The sequence below is a fragment of the Galeopterus variegatus genome, unplaced genomic scaffold (genome assembly GCF_000696425.1).
Source record: "Galeopterus variegatus unplaced genomic scaffold, G_variegatus-3.0.2 Scaffold985, whole genome shotgun sequence".
In the NCBI taxonomy this organism is placed as follows: Eukaryota; Metazoa; Chordata; class Mammalia; order Dermoptera; family Cynocephalidae; genus Galeopterus; species Galeopterus variegatus.
This window is the reverse complement of record NW_007727096.1, coordinates 421,150-448,126: the sequence shown is the minus strand read 5'-3', so window position 1 is coordinate 448,126 and position 26,977 is coordinate 421,150. Positions and strand designations below refer to the sequence as shown.

Sequence of the window (26,977 nt, the reverse complement as noted above, 5' to 3'; positions counted from 1 at the left end):
TTGCGATCCGTTGCCGGACACGGAAAAAGACAAAAAGGAAAAAAAAAAAAAAACTTATGTTCCAGAGAGTTGAAGTCAGTCTTTTTCCAGTATAGGATGTAAAACCTGAGCAATATTAAAAGCCAAGCTTATTGACATATGGAGAAAGCCAGTCTTCTTCAAGACGGTGATGTGGTTGTTTATTCCTTCCTTGGATCTCACAATCCAGTAAATTTTCTTTTAAGCTTAAACAAGTCAAGATGAGTTTCTGCCTCTTACAGCCAAAAAGAGGGTATGGTTAATTCACTTAGGTTTAGACTAAACAACATGTAAACCTTCTTTTCGGCTCAATATGAAAATCGTAAATCTTTACCTTCGAGTGCATCAAATTTCCTTCGTTACCCTAACTAGCAAAGAAATACTGAAGAAACACTCTTAAATTCAGAATACTTCAAAGTGGCTTAGGGGACTTTCAAATTGTAAGAGAGTTTCTAAACCCTCATACAACAAAATAGCATTGCCCTCAGGTTTGTTTCCTTTTAACTAATTTTTATCATTTTGTCATGATAAAGAGTAGATTAGCACTTATGATAAAGCAAACTCTATTAACACTAACCTTTGTGTATGCTAAGGCTCAGATGATCAACTAGGCATTTTCAATTGATGACAGCACTTAAGAATAGCTGATAGACTGAAAATATGTCAATTACTATGATTTAAGAAGGTTACATAAAGAAACTGCTTTTTTTTTAACCTGGTTTCTTAAAATATTTGCAGTTTATATAAGGTTCTAAGTCAGAGATACCCAGACTGAAGAAGTAAATATATCTCTCGTTGTATAAGTATTTGCTTTTTGTTTATAATCATATTCTTTAGTCCTCGATTTTTATTAAACTAAGCCTATCACAATGCATATGTGTAGGAAAAAAACATTTAGTAAAAAGCTCAAATTTTGGGCCGGTCCGGTGGCGCACTGCTACAGTGCGCCGCTTGGGAGTGTAGTGGTGCTCCCGCCGAGGGTTCGGATCCCACATACAGACCGGTTCCTGCTCACTAGGTGAGCGAGGTGTGGGAGCAACACCGAGGGTTGCGATCCCGTTGCCGGTCCCGGTCCAGTACAGGTGCGACACTGAGGGTTGCGATCCGTTGCCGGACACGGAAAAAGAGATCCCGTTGCCGGTCCCGGTCCGGGCGCGACACTGAGGGTTGCGATCCGTTGCTGGACACGGAAAAAGAAAAAAAAAAAAAAGCTCAAATTCTAATTTAACACAGTACTAATAACACATTAGCTACTTACTTTAGTTCCAGAGCTATTAACAGCTATAGAATCCACACTTCCAGCATGACCTCGGCAGCAATGTAGAGCTTTCACTTTGTTTCTCTCTACATTCCATTCCCATAAGAGAATAGTCTGATCCATTGAGGCACTCAGTAATAAGCAAGACAAACTGTCTGAAGAAAGAACACAAGAATTAGAAACAAATCAATACATAATTTTAAAGATATCGTGTTCTGAGATCGGAGAACTGAATTTTTTTGTTGTTGAAAAATTTGTTAAAAAGGTAAGAAAGACCATATGGCCAGTTTTAACAAAGAGAAAGGGGCTGCCGATTAGCCTAGTTGGTTATAACACTAAGGTCAAGGGTTTGGATCCCCAAACCAGCTGGCCGGTCATAAAAAAAAAAACACAACAAACAAAATAAAATACACTAAAAAGAAAGATAACATGGTATAAAGGGAACAGTCTTCAAAAACAGAAGATATAAGTTTAATACACTCAGTATTAACCTGAAAAATGTGTATTATCTGATATAATGTAGTAAGGATTCACTTCCATCAATCTATGGATTTTTTAATATAAACCTTTTCTTCTTGAACACTACACTTTTGAAAGACCTCACAATAACAATGGCATAAGATATTTCCTAACCCACTCACCATTCTGCCCTAGAACTGAAAATGGCTTATTTCCAAATTTCTATCTAGCACTCATCTCAGTTTAGGCAAAGAGTCCTAACCTTTTTTCACCCAGGCCACATCTTTTACAACATCTGTATGTCCCACAATTGTCATTATTGACTTTCCTTCCAAGGACCAGATCCGAGAAGTCTTATCATAAGAACCAGTCAAGATCCTATGAAGAGAAAAACAATCCTATGAAATTCGAAAAGAAACTTTTTCAAACCCTGAAAGTTGTGTTTCTATGGCAATGACAAAGTAAACCTTAAGGATTATACTTTTAAACTCTTCAATATGGCGATCATGATTTCAAAATATTCTAGAACAGATGAGATATTACACTTTTCCTGACCTCCTAAAAATAGTAACTGACAAACTAGATTTCATTTTTACTATTGTTGTAAACACTACAACTCTTAGGAAAGCTAGGCAAATTGCTTGTAAAGCCTAATAGTCCTTTGTACTTAACTAGTGAAAATCATTAAAGAGAAAAACAATAAAACCATATGAAGTAAAAGTAAAACCTGTAAAAGCACAACTTTGTATAATAACTCCAGGGAGACATTCTTTGAAAGAAGTAAGCTCCTACTATGATCCACTCTTGAGGTGTTTTTCTATAAGGCCAGTAGGATTTGCTCTGAGTCGTCCATACTTTCTTACTTGATTCCAGTCTGTCCTTTCTAGTTCTTTTTTTTTTTTTTTTCCTTTTTTTGTCTTTTTTACTGACCGGTAACGGGATCGCAACCCTCGGTGTTGCGTCCACACCGCGCTCAGCCAGTGAGCGGGAACCGGTCTCCACGTGGGATCCGAACCCTCGGCGGGAGTGCCGCCGCGCTCTCAAGCGGCGCACTCTCCAGTGAGCCACCAGGCCGGGGATCCGAACCCTCGGCGGGAGTGCCGCCGCGCTCTCAAGCGGCGCACTCTCCAGTGCGCCACCAGGCCAGCCCGTGTCCTTTCTAGTTCTAAAATAGCATGATCTGCATCTTCATGGCAGCAGACCAAGAGATCCGTGGCTATAAAAGTTATTTTTTCCTCTATGAAACAAATTATATCCTTGGTCTTAAAAGCAACATACTCAAACCAGATAAATTAAATGCCCTAAGACAGCTGATTTTTTTTTATTAAATGCCCTAAGACAGCTGATTTTTTTTTTTTTTTCCCAATTTGCCAGAAGACAATGTCACTAGGATACCTTGAAACAGAAAAGAAAACCTATAAATAAATACCTGTTTCTTCTTGAATACACTGAATGCGAAGATCTTTCTTTTGGCCTGGTCACTGATATACATATCACAAAATTACTTTTACAAAGAACAGGGAATCAGAGAAAAATATTCACATAGTGGACTTAAAAGACTGAAGGAGGTGCATAAGAAAAAAGAAGAACATTCATCTGGCAATACCATTCCTCCGCCCCTTTAATTGAACTTATCCAGTCATCATGGAACATGCATTGCTCTGGCTGGGGTGCAGTGTACTTCTCCACGTATTCTAGTTCCACAACTTCTTCCTAGTCACAGAGGAAAACCAGAAATAAGTCAGATGGCACATTTTAAAAATATTATACTATGAAAATAAAGCAATCTCAATTTAATGTATCTGCTTCATATTAGAACCCTTCATAACCAAGAAAACTTGGAGCCATTAAAAAAGTAAAAAATTTTATTTAAGAAATGTTAACGGCCATGGAAAACTTATGCTAAAAGTGGGGGAAAAATATAGGAAACTTTAAAATTAAATCATAAAAGCATATTGTTTAATGGGTACAGAGCTCCTGCTTAGGATGATGAAACATTCTGGAAATGGATAGTGATGATGGTTACACAATATTGTAAAGGTACTTTATGTCACTGAATTGTACACTTAAAAGTGGTAAAAATGGTAAATTTTATGTTATGTATATTTTATAATTTTTTAAATCACCAAATATTTTTTGCTCTTCCCTTATATATATTCAATATTTATATTCAAACATATTTGCTATTTTCTTTCTTGCTAGATCTTCCACAAATATGAAGAATGTGTTCATCTGCATTTTCTTGAATAAAATACTTTCATAAGAAGAGGTTTTAAAATGGAATATGCAAATTTCTAGGAAAAAACAATAAACAAAAGAATCTTGGGTAGAAGAATGTGTTCATCTGCATTTTCTTGAATAAAATACTTTCATAAGAAGAGGTTTTAAAATTGAATATGCAAATTTCTAGGAAAAAACAATAAACAAAAGAATCTTGGGTACTAAAGATAGATTCAGGCTGATTCTAAAAGTTTACCTACAATAGCTGATAATAACTTAAGTAAAATACAAAAGGTAAGTATTTGAACTTACTGATGAGATGTTCTCCAGTTCCATATGTTTGACCAAGGGCATTCGCAGAAACTGGCCCCTGATAAGGAAATCAAACTCCACATGTTTGTGGAACTCTAAAGAAAATACATAATAAAACTATTATTGCTCTTAGGATCTGAAGTGTTGTTGGCACAGAGGTATACGAGAACCCTCAAAACAAACATGTACCTATTATCCCAGTGTGGCCTCTGAGTTTCTCCAGAATTTCTCATGACACAATTAGGCCATGTATTTATACTATGTGATTTTTATGAAAAGAAGTATTTTGCTCTTTTGGTATAATTTTTTTGTTATTGTTGTTGGTGTGCTTATTTTAATTCTTAAAAAACTTTTTATTCTATGAAAATTTCAAACATACACAGAAGTGGAAATTACAATGAATCCCCATCACCATCACCCACTTTGACATCTACCAGCTCATGGACAATCATCTATACTCCTCCCTCCATTCCCCTGCCGGTTTATTTTAAGCAAAACCTCAGAAATGATAACATTTCACCTGTAAATACTTTAGTATGTATCTCTAAAATATAAGGACTTAAAAACAATAGTCACGATGTTAAAAAATTTAACAATTATGCCCTCTAATATCAAATAGCCAGGCAACACCCGTATTTTTTACAGTGGGCTTTTTAAAATCAGCATCCAAAGCCCATACATTTTATTTGATTAAGTATGTTTCTTTCAATCTTTAACAGCTCTCTTTCCTTTTTCTCCTTGTCATTTATTTATTGAAGAAAGTGGGTCACGTATCTTGTAGTATTTCCTACATTTTTAGTTTTGTTGATTACATCTCCAAAGTGTCCTTTAACATATTTCTCTATCACCTATACATCCTGTAAACTAGTTACACCTAAATGCTGGTTTAGATTTCAGGTTTGGTTGTTTTAGCAATATTCCCAGGCAGTACTGTGTATTTCCTATTGTGTATTCCTACCATGTCAGGATGCATGTAATAACTAGCTGTGTCTCTTTTTTTTAAGATGTTAAGATCCACTTTTGGGCTCAGATGATGTCAGTCTGAACCTATCCACCTTAATGTTCCCTGTCAGTCATTTATTTAATTAATGGTTTTAGCAGCTATTGATAATCACTACTTACATCTATTATTTCATTTGGAGGTGCAAAATGGTAATAGTCTAATTCTGTCATTATTTCTGCATTTATTAGCTGTAATCCTTTTTAAAAATTCCCTCATCAACTATCTGGTTTGTTATTTTTTAAAAATCTGAAATCTAAATCATCTGCATCTTCGACTCAAAAGCAATGACTCAGTTATTCAATTTATGCAAAAAGACAAATGCTTAGTCTACAAGTTTAGAAAAATATACAACTATTTGGGTAATAACAACCACATACTGATATTGCAAAGCTTTTATTGCAAGAATAATTCTTATTCTAGTTCAAAGACTTTTTCAACAAGTAGAAAATACAAGTTTTGAAATGTGTAAAGGTAACTGTGCATCAGAATCTACATAGCCATGATGAAACTAAAGACAAGGACCAAAAGAAAATGCTATGTGACTATCTGACTCATGAACTGCAGCTTGCTAACAATAAAGAGAATGCAGACTCTGTCCACCCCCTTAAAAAAATTATTCAAAAATATCATCTGAAACTCAACAAAACAGTTACGGGACTGTTGAAGATGAAGGAGAAAATATTAGGCATTAGATTATAATTCTTCCTCATTCCTCTAACTAGGGTAGACTCAAAAGAGCTTTGCAGCACTGGAAACATCTGCATAAAAACGCACTTGCCTCTAAATGGTGACTTCATTGACAAATTTTGTTTGTAAAGATCACATTTTGTGATTTTCAATTCTTCATATTTAAATTTTCTATTTTATGCAATGTTACACTACTTTTTAAAAAACATTATAGAAAATTTCAAACATATGAAAAAGTGGAGAATAATATAATAAACCTCCATATATCTATCCCCCAACTTTGACAATTATCAGCTCAGGCCAACCTTATTCATCTACATTCGTACATACATTGCTCATATTAACTTAATGGGAAAATAATTATTTTTAGTACAATAACAGATGTTTAATATTTATATCTTTATAAATGTTTTACTTGATATTCTTGCATGTTTATAAATTTTGTTATACTCATTTTTTTTAATGAATTCTGAACACAAAAAAATAAAACACCAGTGTTAATGCTGGCATTTTGTTATTATGTAAAATTCAAATACGGATATTGTTTATATCTTTATAAATGTTTTACTTGATATTCTTGCATGTTTATAAATTTTGTTATACTCACTTTTTTAATGAATTCTGAACACAAAAAAATAAAACACCAGTGTTAATGCTGGCATTTTGTTATTATGTAAAATTCAAATACGGATATTGTCATTTTGCTTTGTCCTGCATGTTTTATGCCTACATAACCAAGACCTCTGTGGCACACTCATAATGCCTGATTACCTCTATATCACGTCTTATACTAAAATCTTTATTCCTAAATTACAACCACCTTATCTCTATATTACCTTAAAAGCACATTAAACAAAATATTTTTCTGAAAACTTTTTTTTTCAAAGTATCATCCCACAGGGAAACCTGTATGTTATAATTTATAAATTTTACAATTACAAATTTTATACAATAATATAAAATGAGACCAGAAAAGGAAATAAAATTGAAATGTAATGTATTTCAGTATAGTTAGTGGCCTTGTGTCCTCTCCTCTTCTCAGAGCATATATATATATACCCACCATTTTTGACCTCCAGCAATTTATTGATGATATTACTAAGGTCAGCAATTTCAGAGGCAGCGGGAATTGAGAAAGGAACATCATCTACTGCATATCTATAAAAAGGAAATGATATGTCAAGATCAAATCTACAGATATTTTAACAAATGTACATTTATTCATCCAACAAACATTTGTTGGGTACCTACTACATGACAGACATTTTGCTACATGGAGTAAACCAAAATGAATTAAGACATGGTCTCTGTTCTCAGAAGAGGTTAAAGTCTGGTAATCAAATACAAAGAAGCTATGTAAGAACAATGCCATAAGTGATATGCATATAAAACTAGAGAACAAGAAGTGATAAGTCATTTCAACAAGGGAAAAGTAGGATGGGAGAGCCTTATGAAAAGATGCACAGATTATTCTTTTATTTTTTTGGCAACCAGCCAGTACAGGGATCAAACCTTGGACCTTACTGTTAGCAATACCACACTCTAAGCAACTGCACTAACTGGCCAGCCCCCCGCAAAAGATCATTCTTAAGCTACATCTAGAAAAGTTTCTGCCAGGTGAGGGAGGGGTAGGCAGGACAAAAGGGAGAAGGAAAGCACAGAGAACAGCAAAACAATAGCGCTACTTTGTTAAACTGCCCACCCAGCCTATCTGAGAAAGTATGATTTTGCTCTAGGGAGTGACCAAAGATAAAGCTAAAGAGAGATGCATGGAGTGCTTTACATATTGTGTGAAATAGTTTTTACTTCTTTTATAGGTAATGTGGAACCATTCAAGCAGATCAAGTTAAGGAATAACACCTATCAGAATTTCGTTTAGTTAGATCTTCCTGGCTGCACAATGGAGACTGAATTAGAGGAATACATGACAAGAGGCAGGTCAGGACACTCTTATTACAGAGCATGTGGGAAAATACTTACAAATTATATATCTGATAAAGAACTTTTATCTAGAATATATAAAGAATATTTATAACTCAATAACAAAGACATTTAAAAAGTGGGTAGGGGAAGAATTAAGATGAAAGAATAGATGATCCCCAGCATCACTCTCTCTCACAATTGAGGAATTTACAACCATTAAAAAGCAAAGACTTATTGGTGGGAGATAAAAATAAATAAATAAATTCACACACACACACACACACGCACACACACAAAACGGGGGGGAGAAGACACAACAATTACAATTCCTTGAAGTTGACACGACAAGCATACAGAAAGGACATTGCTGGGAGGGAGGGGGGAGAGGAAGGAGGGAGGGAGGTTTCGGTGATGGGCCACAATAATCAACCACATTGTATATCGACAAAATAAAATTTAAAAAAAAAAGAAAAAAAGCAAAGACTGCCAAACTGGGGCCACTAGAGCTCAGGGAAAGAGAGACCTACAGAGTTCATGAAGGTGGGGGAAGCTGCGATGAGAAAAAGAAAGGGTGTAGTGGATTGAATTATGTCCCCCCAAAACTCTGAAGATTGAATTGTGTCCCCCAAGTTTTATGTATTAGAAACTTGGCCCTCACTATGACTGTTAGAGGGTGGGGAATCCTTTTATCATAATTGAAAGGTGGATCCTTGAAGAGGTGGATTGTAGGACCATGCAGTAGTGAATGGATTAAAAATGGTCAGGGGTGTGATTCTGAGGGCTTTAAAAGAGAGAGGAGAGTCGGTCTTGCTCTCTCTACTTCGCCATTTCAGTGTGATACCCTGCTGTCACTCAAGTCACTACTAAAGAAAGCCTTCACCAGGTGTGTTCCCTGGACTTTGGACTTCCTAGCCTCTGAAACTGTAAGCAATAAATTTTGTTCTCTTATAAATCACCCAATTCCAGGGATCTTGTTAAAAGCAACACAAACGACAAATACAAAGGGACTGCTCCGACTATTTCAAGCCTTGACCATTTCAAGGCTGGCCCTGGTGAGCACATGGAGCAAGAGGTGGCAAAAACCACAGCTGTGCCCTTTGTGAAGTTGCTTGGAGACTGCTGGGGAGAAGATGGCCTTTGTGGAAGCCAGGCCAGCAAGACCACTGACAGGGTTCCCATGGACCCAAAGGAGCTGGGGGACACGGACAACTGAAAAAAGGAGCTACTCAAAGGCTGGTGACTCATCACAAGGGACCAGTGCAAGGCCCACCCCATGGGAACCCACATACATTGCTGGTAGCAATGAAAATGGTGCAGTTGCTTTGGAAAACAGTCTGGCAGTTCCTCAAAAAGTAAATGTGGAATTACCATCTGACCTGGCAACTCCATTTCTAAGAATATAACCAAAAGAAATGAAAACAAATGTCCACACAAAAACTTGTACATGAATGCTCATATAACCACTATCATAATAGCTAAAAGGTGGAAACAACACAAACGTCCATCATCTAATGAATGGAAAAAAAGTGGTATATCCCTACAATGGAATATCATTTGGTCTTAAAAGGAATGAAGCACTGATAAATACTACAACATAGATGAAACATGAAAACATCATATTAAGTGAAAGAAACCAGTCTCAAAAGAGCACATATTACATAATTCCATTTATACAAAATGTCCAGAAAAGACAAATCTGCACAGATAGAAAGTAGATGGATGAGTGGTTGACAAGGGCTGGGAATACTGAAGGGATTGGGGTGGGAGGATAGCTAAAGTGTGGTGAAAAATGTTCTAAAATTGAGTGTGGTAATGGTTGTACAACTCTGCAAACATGATGATGCTGATCCTCAACTATACTTTGAGTAATAAGGCTATAGTTGCATTTATCATGCCAAAAAGTGAGCAGTTTAGTTTCTCCAAAAGGTAACAAAACCTAGAAATTAAAATTTTTGCTTCTTACATATGTGAATTTTCTTCATATATGTGTATAGTGCTACTTTTCTCTCCTCAATTGACTAAAATATATCAATTGAAAGGAAAAAGCCAAGAACTTTAATTTCTAAGTTTTGTTATCTTTTGGAGAATCTAAATACACACACATACACACATATATATATTTATCTGTTCATTTCAGTGGTTAAAATACAGTGATTTTGGGCCGGCCCGGTGGCGCACTGGAGAGTGCGCCGCTTGGGAGCACGGTGGCGCTCCCGCCGAGGGTTCGGATCCCATGTGGAGACCGGTTCCCGCTCACTGGCTGAACGCGGTGCGGGCGCAACACCGAGGGTTGCGATCCAGTTGCCAGTCCCCGGTACGGGCGCGACACCGAGGGTTGCGATCCCGTTACAGGTCAGTAAAAAAGACGAAAAAGGAAAAAAAAAAAAAAATACAGTGATCTAGGGCCGGCCAGGTGGTGCACTCGGTAGAGTGCGGGCGGCGCTCCCGCCAAGGGTTCAGATCCCATATAGAGACTAGTCCGCTCACTGGTTGAGCGTGGTGCGGGCACGACACCGAGGGTTGCGATCCCGTTACCGGTCAGTAAAAAAGACAAAAAGGAAAAAAATAAAAAATACAGTGATCTATTATTTCTTACAACTTCCTGTGAAAACCAATTATCACAATAAAAATTTCAATTAAAAAATACAGTGGTTATGCTATTGCATCACCTCATTCCTTGAGAAATATTAAGGCTAAGAATATAAGTATATATACTCATGGGCATTGATTATATGATTTATGTATACTGTAAGTAACAAAAGGAGTGAATATGATTTACCTGGTCAACTCAAAAAGCTACAAACACAAAATCAAAGGTATAATTTTAATTCAGATGAGAGTTTTCTGGTTTATGACTGACGTTAGCTTATTAATAAAACAAATATTTATCATTTATCATTAGCACCAGAAAAACTTGACACTCTTGACTCAGTAAATTCAAGAAGCTTAATACATAATCCTTGCCCTCAATGTACTTAAAATACAGTTGAAGAGACCAGGCAAACACAAATAAAATTAATAGTGCAAAAAGACAGCATATAATTAGGTTTTAAGTGAGTGATTATTGGTAAAAATTTTTATATTTATGTGTTTACGTATAAATAAATACAAGACTTATTTATATAATAAATAGCACATATATAAAGCATATGATTTTTTTTGGGGGGGGGACTGGTACAGGATGGAACTCTGGACCTTGGTGTTATCAGCACCACACTCTAACCAACTGAGCTAACCGGCCAGCCCCAGATGTATTTATGTCATAACACACACACACACACACACACACACACACACACACGTAAATACTCAAATAGGTAACTGAATTGACTTCGCAATCTCGTATCAAAAACCCGTTCTACCAGCCCCCTATTCAGAGCTCCTCTCTGTAGCCTGGCTTAGAAAACCATTTTCTATCACCTACTTAAAAAGAAAATGAAGTCTTATTTCCAGAAACTGTGAAACGCTATTAACAGCCAAAAAGGACATGGCCCATTGTTCACTGTTAAATTACGTGCATAGTGTGCTTCACTCAGAAAGCAAACCTGAAGCCCTTCGGTTCCCCTCCACATTCACAATTCCAATTATATAGGGCCCGCAAAGCTAGACAAAAGCTAGGCAGAAAGGAGGCGATCTCGGAGGACTGCCACGAGATTCCTGAGAAACCCTCGCAAGGCACCATTTCCAACTTGAGCGGACAACGGGCTCCAACAGAGTCCAGCAAAAAAAAGGGGGGGGTGGGAGGGCCGAGTAGCGAGCTGACAGCAAAGACAACCAGGGATCCACAAGGTCATACCGAAGGGGCTGTTGGAAGGAGAGAAGGGTGGGGTGCTTACTTACTTCTTGTTGTCAGTATAGAAGCGAGTCTGGAGCTGAGCCATGGCGGGGAGAACACACAAGACTTGCCCACAGAAACGTATGGGTTAGTAGTCAGTAGTCCTTGTCTCTTAGGACTCTACGAAAAGAGACCGCTCAAAATTAGACTGCACAGGTATGCCAGACGCTGCAGTAGAAGCCTGGCTTCCGCTTTCTTTTCTTGGGTCTCCTCAGCAAAAGGCACCACGAGGTTGTCCTTCCACAGAGGCCCAGCCCACAAACATCAACTACCTATTCCTAGATTTAGGAATCATCGACTGGTAAAGCATAGTCTTAAAGGCAGCGTGTCCCTTTCATCTTTTTTAGATTTCTTTAGGCCTGTGATCGATTAGAAAGATACAGAAAGGTCCAACTCAAATCTGCTTTAAAAAAACAAAAAACGTAAGCCGATGTCCTTAGACCACATACTTCAAACACAGCTCCTAGATACTACAACTCCCCGAAAGCAGCGCTTCTCAGACGCTGTGACGACTGGGAAGAGTAGTCTTTTTGCCACGCTGCCTCAGGATACTTTATTTGCGTTAAATCCTCTTGACTCCCGCCAGATAGCTATTAAATTTCCCCCGCCTTCAGTTTTGATTGACCAAAGCCTTGCCCGGTTTTTTTTTCTCACGCGTATTGGCAGCCAGAAACTGCCGAGATTTTTCCTTGGTTCTCCTTCTTACCTTCAGATTTTAGATCCAGGAGAGGGGCGGAAATACGGGTGAAAAAAGACGACTCAGAAGGGAAGCCGGCGACGGTGGCCGATAGTGGTCTGATCTCATGGGACTGCGCTGCGCGCTCCCGGAGGGGTGCGCCTGCGCATTGTGCTGGTCTCCACGGCCGGGCCTCGGAGCCAAGACGAGGTTGAGTAGACTCGTTTTGAATTTTCTCCCTTTTGCTCCGGCTGACTTACCTCCTCGCCTTGTGGGGCTCTCGGCGGCGGCAGGACTGAGGGAGTCGGAGGTTTGGCAGAGCTGTCTGCGCCGACGGACTGGACGCTACCTCCCAACCCCCTCAAACCCCCTTCCTTCCTTCTGCCTCCTCCTCCCGTCACCTCCTGACCCGCCGGGGCTTCGTGCAACTGCCGGCGCCCGCCCCCCGCCGCATCCCGGCGCTGGTGGCGCCCTCTGCGCCCTGCCTCGCGGCCTTTTCGCTGCCATAAGTGGCGGGGCCTACTACCCCCAGCCGAGGACGGGGCTCGCGGGCCCCGGGGAGGCAGGATGGAGAAGGAGGACGCTAGGTGTCTTGAGGAGGGTTGCTGAGCCCGAGGATGCGCCACCGCCGCGGAGAAGGAGCCGGACCCCTTGGGCGGGAGCGCCCAGTGTCTGGTCCCTCACGCTGCCCTGTGCCCCGCTTTTTAGGGTCCTTTTTTTCCCCCTTATGAGCCCTTTTATACCTTGTTTAGAAAGGAGAAGCCGTCCTCCCACTCCTCCCCCACTGGGAGCGCCCAGTGTCTGGTCCCTCACGCTGCCCTGTGCCCCGCTTTTTAGGGTCCTTTTTTCCCCCTTATGAGCCCTTTTATACCTTGTTTAGAAAGGAGAAGCCGTCCTCCCACTCCTCCCCCACTTTTTTTCTCTTCAAGTTACCCAAAGGCCTATGTCTTATTCTCAGTGGCCCCGAGAATTACTCTAATTCAGTAAAGATTTTCTGAGGGAAGAGGAATGGTGAAGTACTGTCCAGACCCCAAAGTCACTTTTTAAGGTGTTCAACAGAAAAGCTCCAAGAGGGGGACTTCAAGAGACAGCAGTTTAGAATCAGGCAGAACTGGATTGCAAAATTTGTGGGCCAGAGCGTTGTGTGTGCAGGTGAAGACAACTAAAGTTTTCCTTTTTACATGGCTTAAATATGCATTGCAATTAAGTAGAAGCCTAATATTTAAGTCAACCGTAGAAAAGAAGTGACTTAAACAACTGGACGCGAAAAATAATCTTTATTAGAGAGCAATGAAAGTAGAAGACTATTTTCAATTTATTAACCCTCGTAGAATGCAGGCCTTGGAACCAGAATGCCTGGGTTGGAACTCTGCTGCTTAATTAACCTCTCTGTGCCACACTTTGGTCAACTGTGAGAATTAAGTGCCACATAGGAAGCACTAAGTAAATGCTGATTATTGTTACCATCATAATAGTTATCAATTCAAGTTTAACTAGAAGCTTTGCCGTTATGAACAAATATGGTGTAGAATAACCACATGAGTGGAGGGGGAGAAAATTTCTTTCGTCCCAGGAAATCACTTGGTAGGACTGGGCTTGCTAATACTCAGAGAAATGGTGGTCATTTAACCATGTGATTCATCGTAATGGTGAGGATTTACACATTAGATAAATTGGGGCACCCGAAGGTTGAAACAGTTTCTTAATTCTTAATTGTTTCTTACAGGATTTATTTACTGTGGTCCTCAGGAAGACACATTGTTATCTGGAGAACCACAGCTTGGAAAATACGTTTCTCTTTATTATAGTTTCCTATTTTCTGTGTATAATGGCATAGTGTGGTATGGTGTAAAGACTATGCATGGGCTGCGGAGTCCTAATTGTTTTTGTGTTTTTTTCCTACTTGATTTTGAATCTGAACCTAACACTCTGTTACCTTAAAAAAGTTACTTGACAGCTTTGGTTTTCTTACCTGTAAACAGAGATAAAATCTACTTTGGAGATCTTTTAATCCATTGTAAGGATTAATTAAAATAATTTGTAAAGTTCTCAAATAAAAAGAAGTAAAAAGAGGTATGAATGTGTGGGGTAAGAAACAGGTGGAAACTAAGGTTACAGAGAGGTTTATAAGAGAGGGCAAACCTTAAATAAAAGAGACATTGTGAATATCAGCCTTAGATTTTTTTCACTGAAAAATAAAAAGTTAAAATAGGTTATTGTTTATATATATTTGCATACATTTAAAATTTTGATGTTGATTTAACACATAACTTTCAAAACCCATTTTAAAAAAAATAAATTATCCTATTAAAATATTTTTGACTTAGGAGTCTTGATTTAATTTTTGACAACACTGCTTCATAGTAATTTTGTACATATTATAAAAGGAACATTATATCATTTACCTACCTCTAAAAGATGAGGGAAATTTTATTTTCTAAAGTACTTTCTTAGCATCATTTTATAATGTAGTTAATAAGGTCTGACACTGATATTGAATAGATTTCAGGATCTCTTAGGACACTGACCAGGGTACCAGGAATTAAAAGCAACTCTAAGACTAAAATTCAAGTGGCTTCTTCCTTCATTCTGTTCGGAGATTTATTTTCAGATTATTGGTTTTAACAGATAAATTTTGATACACAGAAGTCTATGGGGGAAATTGAACAACGTAATCAGATGTTAGGACAGTTTTTTAGAAATTACACCTGAGAAATTACCTCTAAAGTTCTGAGCAAATGGAATTGCTTTTTTGATCAAGATCAAAACAGTATTAGCCCAAGTATGATCCTTTATAGAGTCACTACAGTCTGAATATTCTCTTCCCCTCTGCCATGAACTCACTATGTGTGAACAATACAACCCTTTCCCCCAAAAATGAAAGTATTGACCCATTAATTTTAGTTTCTTCCTAATCTTTACTTTTTTTTTTTCCTTTTTGTCTTTTTTATTGACCGGTAACGGGATCGCAACCCTCGGTGTTGCGCCCGCACCGCGCTCAGCCAGTGAGCGGGAACCGGTCTCCACATGGGATCCAAACCCTCGGCGGGAGCGCCGCCGTGCTCCCAAGCGGAACACTCTCCAGTGCACCACCGGGCCGGCCCCTAATCTTTACTTTTGATATAAGATAAAATCCACTTCTTTAATGTAATATGAAACATTCTAGAAAGCAGTTTGCCTGCAAAATTTAATGTCTTAGTTTGTTTTCTGAAGTCCAACCATTGTTAACTATCTAGACTCCATATTTAATACTTTCTCCTTTCTTTATCCAGTCCCAATACTTCTTGAGAAATAACCTTGTTAATTCTGGGATTTGGGAGGGGATGAATGGGGAGGGGAGGCTTTTATTTTCCAGCTTCTTGTGGCTTCAAAAGATGCCCTATTAGTAAATCTTTTCATTGAGGAAAAAACTATTTGCTACAGAGGTCTTTGTTTCAGTGGTAGTTATAGAATGTGAGTTGAAAAAAAACCTTAGTCAAAATCACTACTTCTAGATAAGGAAAACAGACACAGAGAGCTTAAATCATCTGCCCCTAAACACATAGTTAACTTGTAAAGTCAGTCCTAGTCTTTGGTTCTCTTCAACCGAGCTAATTGATGGTTTTACTGTACTGGGCTGGTAATGGCTATCTTTTAATGAAGACTGCATAACAAAATCTAGTAGTTTTCTTTATGTACAAGAAAATAAAATACATGGAATGCCTTCTCATTACAGAGAAAATGCTCCTGAGAAGACAATCATAGCTTTCTCATAAATGAAGCTACAACTGTTATGATTTAGTGCCCCCCATAAGAAGAATTGAGTGGACAAGAAAGGGCATTTCCGGGGTAGTAAAATGCTTGAGGCCTGGAATTAAACTTGAGTCACATCTGAAGGTAATAATTTTATTTTTAATTAAAAGTAACAGCTTTATAAAAGTTAACTATTGTCTGTTGCGGATTAATGAAAAAGTCAACTTATACTTTGTTTATAGGTACTTTATTCTATTTATGGTCAGAGAGATGGTTACGAGATGGAAAAGAACATTTTATACCTAGTTATCCAATATTAATATCTTCATTCTTAAAAACTTTACTTTGACAGAGTTAATTGGAAGTTAGGGATGATAATTTATAGCATGTACTGACATTGAGGATAGATGAGAAAATTGGGTATTTTAAGTTAGCCTGCACTTGTAAGGATTGAAGAAGGTAATGCAAATTGATGGAAGAAATGAGGGAGGAAAGAATATTATTTTTCAGTGTATTCAAATTATTTTTTTTAAAGGTTGTCTATAACTTTAAATTGCACTTTTAACCCCTATTTCAACAATGGGTTAGGTCAATAGTTATATTAAAACCTACTTTTGGAAACCAGGGTACTTCAAAAAGTTTATGGAAAAATGTGTTGTGGGGGCGATCGCACAGAGGAATCCAAAACCGGCATCAGCGTTGCAGTTTTACAGCCCTTTATTTGGTGTAACAGCTCTTCGTTCAGTGTTACAGCGCCTTTTTGCTTGCAAGCAAGGAGAACACTGGGGACTGAAGACTCCTGGACCAGTGTCTTCCCAAACAAAGGAAAGAAGCAGTCTTATATAGACAAAATTCCCACCCTAACTTCCCTCCCAAGTTCCCATGTAGGCCCTCTTATGTAAATGAGGGATGCAGTCCTGTTGTTTTGTATTGGCTGATTATGGGACACAGTCCATTGGTCAGCTCTGGAGCCTAATTTGCATCCAGGCCTTAGGGTGTGTGAGACTGTTGTCTCCTATTAGCACATGGATACAGGTGGGTGCAGGAAGGAGGCAAGCTAAGTTGCAGGAGCCAGAATTTGCTATTAAGGCAGTCAAGCATAAAAATTCTAAAAATGGTTTCTTGAGCAGAAAAAAGGGAAAGGTTTAACAATTAGAAAATGCTCAGGGTTCCCTGCAACAAATGGAATCGAAAAATGTATAAATATTTCCATGAACTTTTTGAAGTACCCTCATTTAGAAACTGTTTTAAATAGTATTTTTCCAATGTAACCACAAAAAGCTTGTTTAACCCATAGTTGAGTTTTATATTCCCTGAAGACAGTAGAAATGAAGGTATCTTTCTTCCATTGACAAAATTCCAATCTGGGCAAAGTTCTGAAGTAGATGATTTGTGTTTGGCAACCTTCCTTTTTAAATGTCATCCCCACACCTTTACGTTTTCTTCCCTAGGGCATTCATAATTCTCTCAGTCTTCACTGTAGCATCCAGCACAGGCCTACTGGTTCTCTGAGCCTCAGACATACAGTTGTCCCTAGGTATCTGCAGGGGATTGGTTCTAGGACCCCTGCGGATACCAAAATCCTCTGATGCTGATTAGGTCCCTTATATAAAAGTGTGGTATTTGTCTCCTAGTATAATCTATGCACACCCTCCTGCATACTTGAAATCATCTCTAGATTACTTATAATACCTCATACAATGTAAGTGTTATGTAAATAGTTGTTATACTATATATTTTTTAAAATTTGTATTATTTGTTATTGTTGTGTTGTTATTATTTATTTTTATTTTTTCCTGAATATTTTTTATTCGCAGAGGCAGATTCTGCTGCTGGTACTTGCTTTCTCATCTCCAAATCAATCTTTTCACTCCCTCAGCATAGCTATTTTTAACCCATTTTAAAGGCAGAAAGCTATCTTTGTATTAACTTACACGAATTTGTAATGCCTCATATTCTCCCCAGAATTTTTCCTTTTTAGGAAAAATGCTTATTAACTCCAATGAGTATTTCATTGATGAAATTTCAGTTAGAATGAGTTAAAAGTAAATAAAGTGGAAAAAAAATTAAGCTAGTCAGGATAATTTGCAGTGGGATCAGGGCACCTGTAAGAAAACTGCGAGTAAGTTTTTGTAATTCTTTCCGCTAAACTATTTGAACTTTTTTTTTTTTTAACTATTTGAACTTTGTACAACAACTTCCCAAGCTCCATTTCTGAATCTGTTCTACAGAATGTTTTCTCAGTGGCTGCAATACCTGTACAGTTAAGAGCTCTAGCTTTTGCATGGTGTGGGAAATCCTTAGACTGCTTGCAGGAGAGCTGTTTGTGTGCTAGGGACTGCCTCTAACTAAATTTTAACCAAGAAAAGTTGAAAAAAATGAGCAAAGAACTTCCTTTAACATCTTTGTTTACCTATCCAAAAAAAAAAAAAAGGCTTAAAACTATGGGTTTTTGATTAATAAAGGGAGGAGGAAGCTTTGTCTATTATCTTGAAAGAGTTCCTATTGTAATAATGAAGAGTATGGGCATTGGGATCACCATGTACAGGTTTGAGTCCTAGCTCAACGGCTTAGTATATTTTTAATCTTGGGAAAGTTATTTAACTTGCCTGACTCTTGTATGTAAATTGGAGCAAGTAACTGAATCACAAGGTTGTTGAAAGGGTTAAATAAAATGACATAGGTAAAACACTTTTAGCATAGTCCCTTATTATTTGTGCTCAATATATGATAATATTGTAACTTTGAGAAATGATCCTCGGATTTCTTATCTGTAAAATGGTGTTAATAATAGGTCCCACCTCACAGAATAACAGAGTGATTGTTAATAATCTAGCCAATAATTATTAAGCACAGTAAGCATTCAATAAACATTAAATTATAGCTATGACAATTCAATTCATAATCTTAGTTGATTTTTCATAATAGTGCCATATCCTTGCCAACATTTGGTATGATCAGTCTTTTGTTTTTTGGTACGTTTGTCAAAAAACAATTGACCAGATATGTATGGGTCTATTTCTGGATTCTGGATTCTGTCCCATTGATCTGTTTGTCTATCTTTACAACAATACCACACTATCTTGATAATTATAGCTTCATAATAAGTCTCGAAGTCAGGTAGTATAAGAACTCCAAGTTTGTTGTTCTTTTCCAAAGTTGTTTTAGCTAATATATTCTGTAGTTTTATATGTCTAGTCTTATGCCAGTATCAGATTGATTATTGTAGCTGAGTATTGAGGTTTGAAATTAGGAACTTACGATGTTGTTTCACTTTTTCATGAATTATTTTGGCTCTGTATTAACCTTTGCATTTCTGTATGAATTTTAGAATCAGCTTTTCAATTAAAAAAAAAAAAGCCTGCTGTGATTTTGATTGGGATTATACATAATACATAGATCAAGTTGGGAGACTTGATATCTTATCAATATTGAGTCTTCCATTCCATATATCTTTATTCATTTAAGTCATCTTTAATTTCTCATGTCTAGGTTTTATAGTTTTCAGTGCATAGGTTTTGGACATCTTTTGTCAAGTTTATCCCTAAAATTTTTATATTTTTTATGCTATTGTGCTATTCCAGGCAGTTGGTATTTTGTTGATACAAAGTTCTAGTCTAAACTTGATCTCTATATTGGATTACATTTTGGCCTATATTCCATGACAAATAGAATTTATTACTTATCAGAAAGTACTTCTATTAAAGTATTAAATAAAGAACTTCTTTAATTTTTCTCACTTTTGTCAAACTACTTTGCCCTGAAGGAGCTCAGCTGTATTTCTCTGGTTGGTCTAGATTTTTATAATTTTGAAGAAGAAATAAGACTTTATATAAAAGGTCTTGTGTTTTTATTGCAATCTTTAAACATACAAATTCATTTAAGCTTCCGTTCATTAATTTATTTAACATGTTGAATTTTATCAAATGAGTTTTAACTTTATCTATTGAAATGATCATGTTTTTCTTCCTTAATGTGATGTGTTAATGTAATGAATGCTATTTGTGGATTTTCTTTTTTTTTTTTTTCCTTTTTGTCTTTTTTTGTGTCCGGCAACGGATCGCAACCCTCAGTGTCGCGCCCGGACTGGACCAGGACCGGCAACGGGACCGCGACCCTCGATGTGTTGCACCCGCACCTCGCTCAGCCAGTGAGCGGGAACCGGTCTGTATGTGGGATCCGAACCCTCGGCGGGAGTGCCACTGCACTTCCCAAGCGGCGCACTGTAGCAGTGCGCCACCAGGCCGGCCCTGTGGATTTTCTGATATATCTCCTTTGCATTTCTGGGAAAATCCCAAACTAGTAATGATGTATTACTCATGTCAGTGATTTGAGAATGCACATTTGCCCACTTTTTACAACTCTCAAATTAACATACATCTAGTGGCATTTTGTAATCTCCATTGGCCAAATAATAGTTGCAGTTGTGGGTATCTTTGCTTGTTCATTCAGTAACAACAAAAGCACCAGTACCAAAACTTAAAAGAATGGGTGTCAGCAGCAGCTTCGAGACAGTGGTGAACACTCTTTTAAACCCTTGAAACCAAATGGTTACAGGGAAGAGTTTTGAAAAGGAGGAGAAGGCAGGTATCAGCCATGTTTCATTAACAAATCCACAGCAGGATTTAAAAAATAGATATATTTTACATAATTCCAAAGCCATCATGAGAACTTAGATTTTTAGGTTTGTTTTTGGTTTTCTTTAGATTTGAACCCATGGCCTTGGTGTTGTTAGCACCACACTCTCCCAAGTGAGCCATGGGCCGACCCAGATTTTAGGTTTTTTAATGGGTTTTTTTAAGAAAGGATTAAGTTGCTTGGAAAAAAATGGATATCCAGGGGCCGGCCCGGTGGCACACTGGATAAGTGCGCCGCTTGGGAAGCGCGGTGGCGCTCTCGCCCGAGGGTTCGGATCCCACATACAGACCGGTTCCCGCTCCTTGGCTGAGCGAGGCGCGGGGGCAACGCCGAGGGTCGCAATCCCGTTGCCGGTCCCCGGTCCGGTACGGGGGCAACACTGAGGGGTGCGATCCGTTGCCGGACACGGAAAAAGACAAAAGACACAACAAAAAAAAAAAAAAATGGATATCCATTACTCTGAGTTGAAAATAATTCCAAAGAATCAGAGTCTGAATGCAAAGTTGTTTTAGGAATAACTTAACAGATATATTGCAAGTATTTTCCTTTTTATATATGTATAAGAGCTTTATATGATAAAAATCTGAGTGTAAATTTAAAAGACCCTTTCAATAAGCATGAAATAAAAATTCCAAATGATAAGGTATGTATCATTGTTTAATTGGCATCATTTTTCTTTCTTAGAGATACATAAAATAATGGTGCACTAAAATTCAGTGGCATCTTGGATTTGATGTAATGCAGTATTTCAAATTAGACATTGCTGGATTTTGTTTGCTAAGATTTTATTTAGAATTTTTTAATTTCTATGTTTATTATTGTTTTAAAATATAGATTTTATTTCTGTTTAGGTATGGTGAGGACAACAGATCAGGAGACTGTTGCCATTGAAAAGATAGTTTGTTATTCACAGTTATCAAGAAGAGAGAGTCATGACACACGATGCACAGCCATAGAGAAGAACACAAAGGTCGGTAGCTGGTGGGGGACTGCAGGAGATCCTTTATTGGTTTTTGTTTTGTTTTCGGCAGATGGCCAGTAAGGGAATCCGAACGCCTGGCCTCAGAATTGTGGTTTTTGAGGGGAGGAATAGTCAAGGCAGGGTAAGCAGGTTAAATAGATTTGGGATTGGCTAGTTTGAATAATTTCAGTGGGCTTCATGGTGTATTGGCTGTCCCTACTTGTCTAATACCTGACCCTAACATGATCAGGGCAGGGAAACAGTGGCTCAGAGTGTGAGAGCCACATAAAGAAGGTAATTGAGGGGTCTGGGCTTTGAATTGGTTAGTTTGCTTAGGAAAGGCAAGTTTACAGGGGAGTCTTTGCTATCTCTAGGAGTCAGTTAATCCTGGGAGGGGCAGTTCTTCCCTGGTCAGCAAGGCCCCAGATGTCAAAGTATCAGATACAAAATCTAAAAAGTGTGGTTAATATACTGATTAAAATTGGTCTATAGTTTTTCTTTCTTATACAGTACTTGTCAATTTTGGCATCCTAGTTATACTATCCTCATAGAATGACTTGGGAATAATCTCTTAACACTATGGAAGAGCTTATATGATTGAAATTGTTTTTTTAAATATTGGTTTTTAAAAACTTGCATATACAATGTCTTGCCTTGGTATTTATTTTGTAGGAAGATTTTCACACAAATTCTAAGGTCTTCAATGTATGAAAGACTGTTCAGCCATTATATTTCTTCTGGAATTTGTTTTGGCATGTTATTTTTTTCTAGGAATTTATCCATATTAGTTGTCTTTTTGGCATAATCTGTCCGTGATATCCTCATCTTTTTAGTATGCTTTTGTAGTTAGTTCCTTTTTTATTCCTAATGTTTATGTGTGCCTTTCTTTTTTTCCCCCTTCTTGATAAATCTCTCTGGAGTTCTATCTTTCCTCTTTCTGCAGAGAACCAACTTGTGGCATTATTGACTTCTGTATTGTATTCTTGTGTTCTATTTCATTGAGTCACATTTTTTAATATGGCCTTCCTGTGTGTTTGTATTTCTTGTTTTTCCAACTTTTTAACTTGGACACTTAGCTCATTAATTCAGTCTCCTTTTTTAAAATTTTTCTTCCCTTAGAAGCATGTTTTAAATAATTATTTTAATTGACAAAAATTATATATATTTATTGTGCACAACGTGATGTTTTGATATATGTGTACATTGTGGAATAGTTAAATTAAGCTAATTAACATATGCATTACCTTTTATACTTATTATTTTTGTGTGATGAGAACACTTAAAATCTACTCTGTCAGCAATTTTCAAGTATACAATATAGGCCTGTCTGAGTGCAGTGGTATTTATAGTGAATTGATCATATCCAGTTACAGATTTCTTTGTTTGTTCTCCACTCCCACTGCTTCACTTGACTAGCCTACAAAAAATTGTTTTTGAAGTATACAATATATTCTTCTTAAAAGTAGTCACCATGATGTACAACAGATTTCTTGAACTTATTTTTGCTGTCTAACTGAAATTTTATATCCTTTGACCACAGTCATCTTTTATAATGTGAGGGTTTAAGGCTATAAATTTCCCTTGAAATTATACTGTAGTTGTATCCCACAAGTTTTGATACATGATATTTTCACTATGGCTTAGATATAGTATTTGAAATTCCTTGTGTATTTGAGAGGAACATAAATTCTCTAATTGCTGAGAATGGAGTTTTAAGTATCTACAATAAATCAACCTTGTTCTGTCTCTTTATTTTCATGTGTTTTTGTTTGCTTAACTTGACATAATCATGATCAAGTCTTGCACTATGATAGTGCATTTGGCAATTTGGTTATAAATTCTATTTGTTTTTTAGAAAGTTTAAGAGAAATTTCAAAGTGTACAGAAGAAGAACATGAAGCCAATGTACCTATTTACCAGCTTTAACAATTATCACTATGTAGCTAATCTTATTTTATTTATATCCCTATCTAATTGTACCCCTTTCTCTGACTTTTATATATTTTAAGCAAATTGTGGACAGCATAACATCATATAATTTTATTTATAAATATTAACATTACTATACCATTTCCACCCGTAAAAGCACATCAAATTGTTTTATGTAATCAAATATTTAGTCCTATTCACATTTTCTTGATTGTCACACACACATACACACAAACACACACACAAGGGCTCTTCACAAAGTTCATGGAAAAATTTGTGTTATCTTTTAGGTCTACTTTTCCAGGAACTTTTTGATGTACCCTCATATATGTGTGAGTGTGTATATATGTGTATGTGTATACATATATATTTCATTTCATTTTTGGTACTATTTTACTTTTTTTTAGTTGAGATGAAAGTCATATAACTTAAAATTAACCATTTTTATTTATTTTTTATTGAGTCATAATTGATTATACATGTTTTGGGGGTTCAACATTGACATGTTGATTAAATCAATATCATTAGCCCATGTATTGTTACAAATCATACTTATTCTTTATGCCCCTTATCCAATCTCTCCCCATCCCACTCTCCCTCCCCCCTCCCACCTCTGATAACTCTAGATTTCTTCTCTCTTTCTGAAAGAGTAACAATTACTATGTTGATTTGTTGCCTAGATGATCAGTCCAGTGCTGAGAGAGGTGTGTTCAGGTCCCCAGCTCTTATCATAGAGCAGATGCTTCTTTGAAGACATCCTCTTCTTTTCTTTGGTCTCTGCTGGTGACTCTCCATGTGTCAATGTACTCAAGTGGCCGGTGGGCCATCTGCATGGTAGTTGTGGCATTTAGCTGCATTTGTGGCAGCCATGGCTATTGTGGTGGCTGTGGTGGGCCACTCACATGGAAGTGGTGTTTTTGGCATGCTCCTTGCCTGGTTGCGGAAGGAGGGGTCAGTCCCCAGCTCTGTCTGTTTGTACATTCTAAGTTGTTGTGGAGCAGTTGGGTGTGAGGGGGAAAGAGGAAGGAAATAGGGTGGGAGAAGGAGAAAGGAGCGGAGACATCGTTGAGGTCCGCAGCACTTCCCTCATTCCTGCAGGGGAGACCAAGGGGCTTCCAGTGATGGCTTGGTCATTTCTTGGCTGAATGCAGATGTCAGGGGGGTGTGGCTGAAGCCCTCAGCCCTCCACCACCCTGGTGCAGGAGCCTGCGGTGTTTCTTGCGGCAGCTCAGTGGTCGTTGCTGGGCTGGTTGTGTGTGTCAGGGGGCATGGCCAAAGCCTTCAGCTCCCAACCACCCCGATTTGGGAGCCTGGGGCACTTCCTGTTGCAGCTCTGTGGTTGTTGCTGGGCTGGTTGTGGGTGTTGGGGGGCATGGCTGAGGCCCCCGGCCCTCCCCAATCCCTGGCTTGGGGGTCTAGGGGGCTTCTGGTCTTTCTAGGTTTTATAGGTGTTTTTTGGTGAAGTGAGACCTTTATTAGTTAATATCAAACTTTGTCTCTGGTCTGTGGGTATTTTGTTTCTTTCTTCAGTTCCATGTTGGATTATTCGCTGTTCCCACTACTTAAACTCTGCACTGGAACTAATGTGCTGTCCTTTGCTTAGTTCTGAAATCGGGGAACTTCCTGTGGGGACCAGCACTTGAGCCCTGTTGTTGACGTAAATTGCTGCTTTGCTGCTGATTCTCTGGGGAGGCTTTTTTGCAGCTCAGGTTTTAATGGTTGACTTTGTAGGTACTTCCAGGTCTCGTGAGATTCAGTACACCTGGGTTGTGTAGAAACTGGTCTGGGCCTGAGTCTTTTCAGCAAACTGCTCCCCCTGCAGTTTTATATTCCTGACCAGTCTACACAGAGTGGTTCTGTGCTGGTTGGAGGGCAGATCAGCTGCCCTTGCTGTGCCCCAACATTCCCCTGGTGGGTCCATCTCCCCCACTGCCTGTGCTCCAAACACTTTCCATGGGATGGGCCATGCACGGGTCCCTTGTGATGACTCACTGGCCTCTGAGTGGCTCCTTTTTCCAGTTGTTGTGGTTCCTCACTCCTGTGTGCGGTCACAGGAACCCTGTTAGTGGTCCTGCTGGCCTGAGGGCCACTAAGACCCTCCTCTCCCCTGCCGCCTCCAAGCAATTTCACAGGAAGGGCACAGCTACAGCTTTTGGCAGCTCTTGCTCCATGCACTCACCAGCTCCAGTCTGGATGCCGCCAGAATTCAAAATGATAGAAATTCAGAATTTCAGAATTCGAAAGAAAGGGGTGATCCTTTCTTTCTTTCATCGTGGCTTCTCCTGCCTTCATGTACTCCATAGTTTCTCCCCCTCTTCCCCTGAGCTCTAACAGCCCCAGCTTGACTGCAGTTGCTTTTTAATAGTTGTAAATTGGTTGATTTGTGGGAGTGATGCTGGGGACCATCTATTCTGCCACTTTGACTGAAAGCCCCAAAAGTAAGCATTTTTAAATTAACAACTTAGTAGCATTTAGTATATTCACAGTGTTGTGAAAGTGCCATCTCACTTTCAAAACATTTTCATCACCCCCAAATTAAATTTTGTATCTATTTGGCAGTTGCTCCCTGTTTTCCTCTCCCCCAAGCCCACGACATCCACCAATTTGTTTTCTGTCTCTGAATTTACCTATTTTGGATATTTTATTTATATAAAATATATAAATTCCATGTATATGAAATCATATAATACATATTCTTTTGTGCCTTGTTTCTGTCACTCAGCATAATGTTTTTGAGGTTCAGTCACATTGTAGCATGTATCAGTGCTTCATTTCTTTTTATGGAATAAATACCACATTTTCTCTATTCATTTATCAATTGATGAACAGTAGGGCTGTTTCTACTTTTTGGCTATTACAACAGGTGCTGCTGTGATCTCATTTGTGTACAAGTTTATGTTTGAATACCTGTTTTCAATTCTAATGGGCATACGCCTAGAATGGATTTATTGTGTCATATGATAATTCTATGTTTAACTTCTTAAAGAATTGCCAAACTGTTTTTCATAGCAGTTGCTCATTTTACATGCCCATTAGCAATGCACAAGGGTTCTAATTCCTTGACATTTTCATCAATATTTGTTTTCTTTTCATTTTTTTTTAATATAGCCCTCCTAGTGAGAATGAAGTGGTATCTCGGGTTTTTTTGTTTTGTTTTGTTTGCTTTTTAATCTATTGATATGATTTTTTTAATTTAATGTCTATATCAAAAATTATTTTCTCAAGATGCAAACTAAGGAAAACATCACAAATTGAATTTAAAGTCAATTGATAAGGAACAATTTTTTTTTTTTTTTTTTTTTTTTTTTTTTTTTTTTTTTTTTTCC

The 26,977-nt window shown here is 37.9% G+C and overlaps 2 protein-coding genes across 2 annotated transcripts in view; one reads left to right on the top strand and one right to left on the bottom strand.

Moving 5' to 3' along the window:
* The window catches only part of WDR12 (WD repeat domain 12), a 19,833-nt gene extending 7,777 nt beyond the window's left edge, over nucleotides 1-12,056 (bottom strand). Inside the window, exons 1-6 of the mRNA XM_008574034.1 lie at nucleotides 11,721-12,056; nucleotides 7,021-7,115; nucleotides 4,268-4,362; nucleotides 3,342-3,448; nucleotides 1,998-2,113; nucleotides 1,277-1,431 (exon numbers count right to left, since the gene is read on the bottom strand). Coding sequence (XP_008572256.1) covers nucleotides 1,277-1,431; nucleotides 1,998-2,113; nucleotides 3,342-3,448; nucleotides 4,268-4,362; nucleotides 7,021-7,115; nucleotides 11,721-11,761 — 609 coding nt within the window. The 5' untranslated portion in view covers nucleotides 11,762-12,056. The remainder of the gene's footprint in view (nucleotides 1-1,276; nucleotides 1,432-1,997; nucleotides 2,114-3,341; nucleotides 3,449-4,267; nucleotides 4,363-7,020; nucleotides 7,116-11,720) is intronic.
* A 1,213-nt stretch (nucleotides 12,057-13,269) lies between these two features.
* CARF (calcium responsive transcription factor) overlaps nucleotides 13,270-26,977 on the top strand; it is a 74,835-nt gene continuing 61,127 nt past the window's right edge. Inside the window, exons 1-3 of the mRNA XM_008574033.1 lie at nucleotides 13,270-13,543; nucleotides 16,107-16,267; nucleotides 21,613-21,731. The gene's annotated coding sequence lies outside the window, so the exon portion shown is untranslated. The remainder of the gene's footprint in view (nucleotides 13,544-16,106; nucleotides 16,268-21,612; nucleotides 21,732-26,977) is intronic.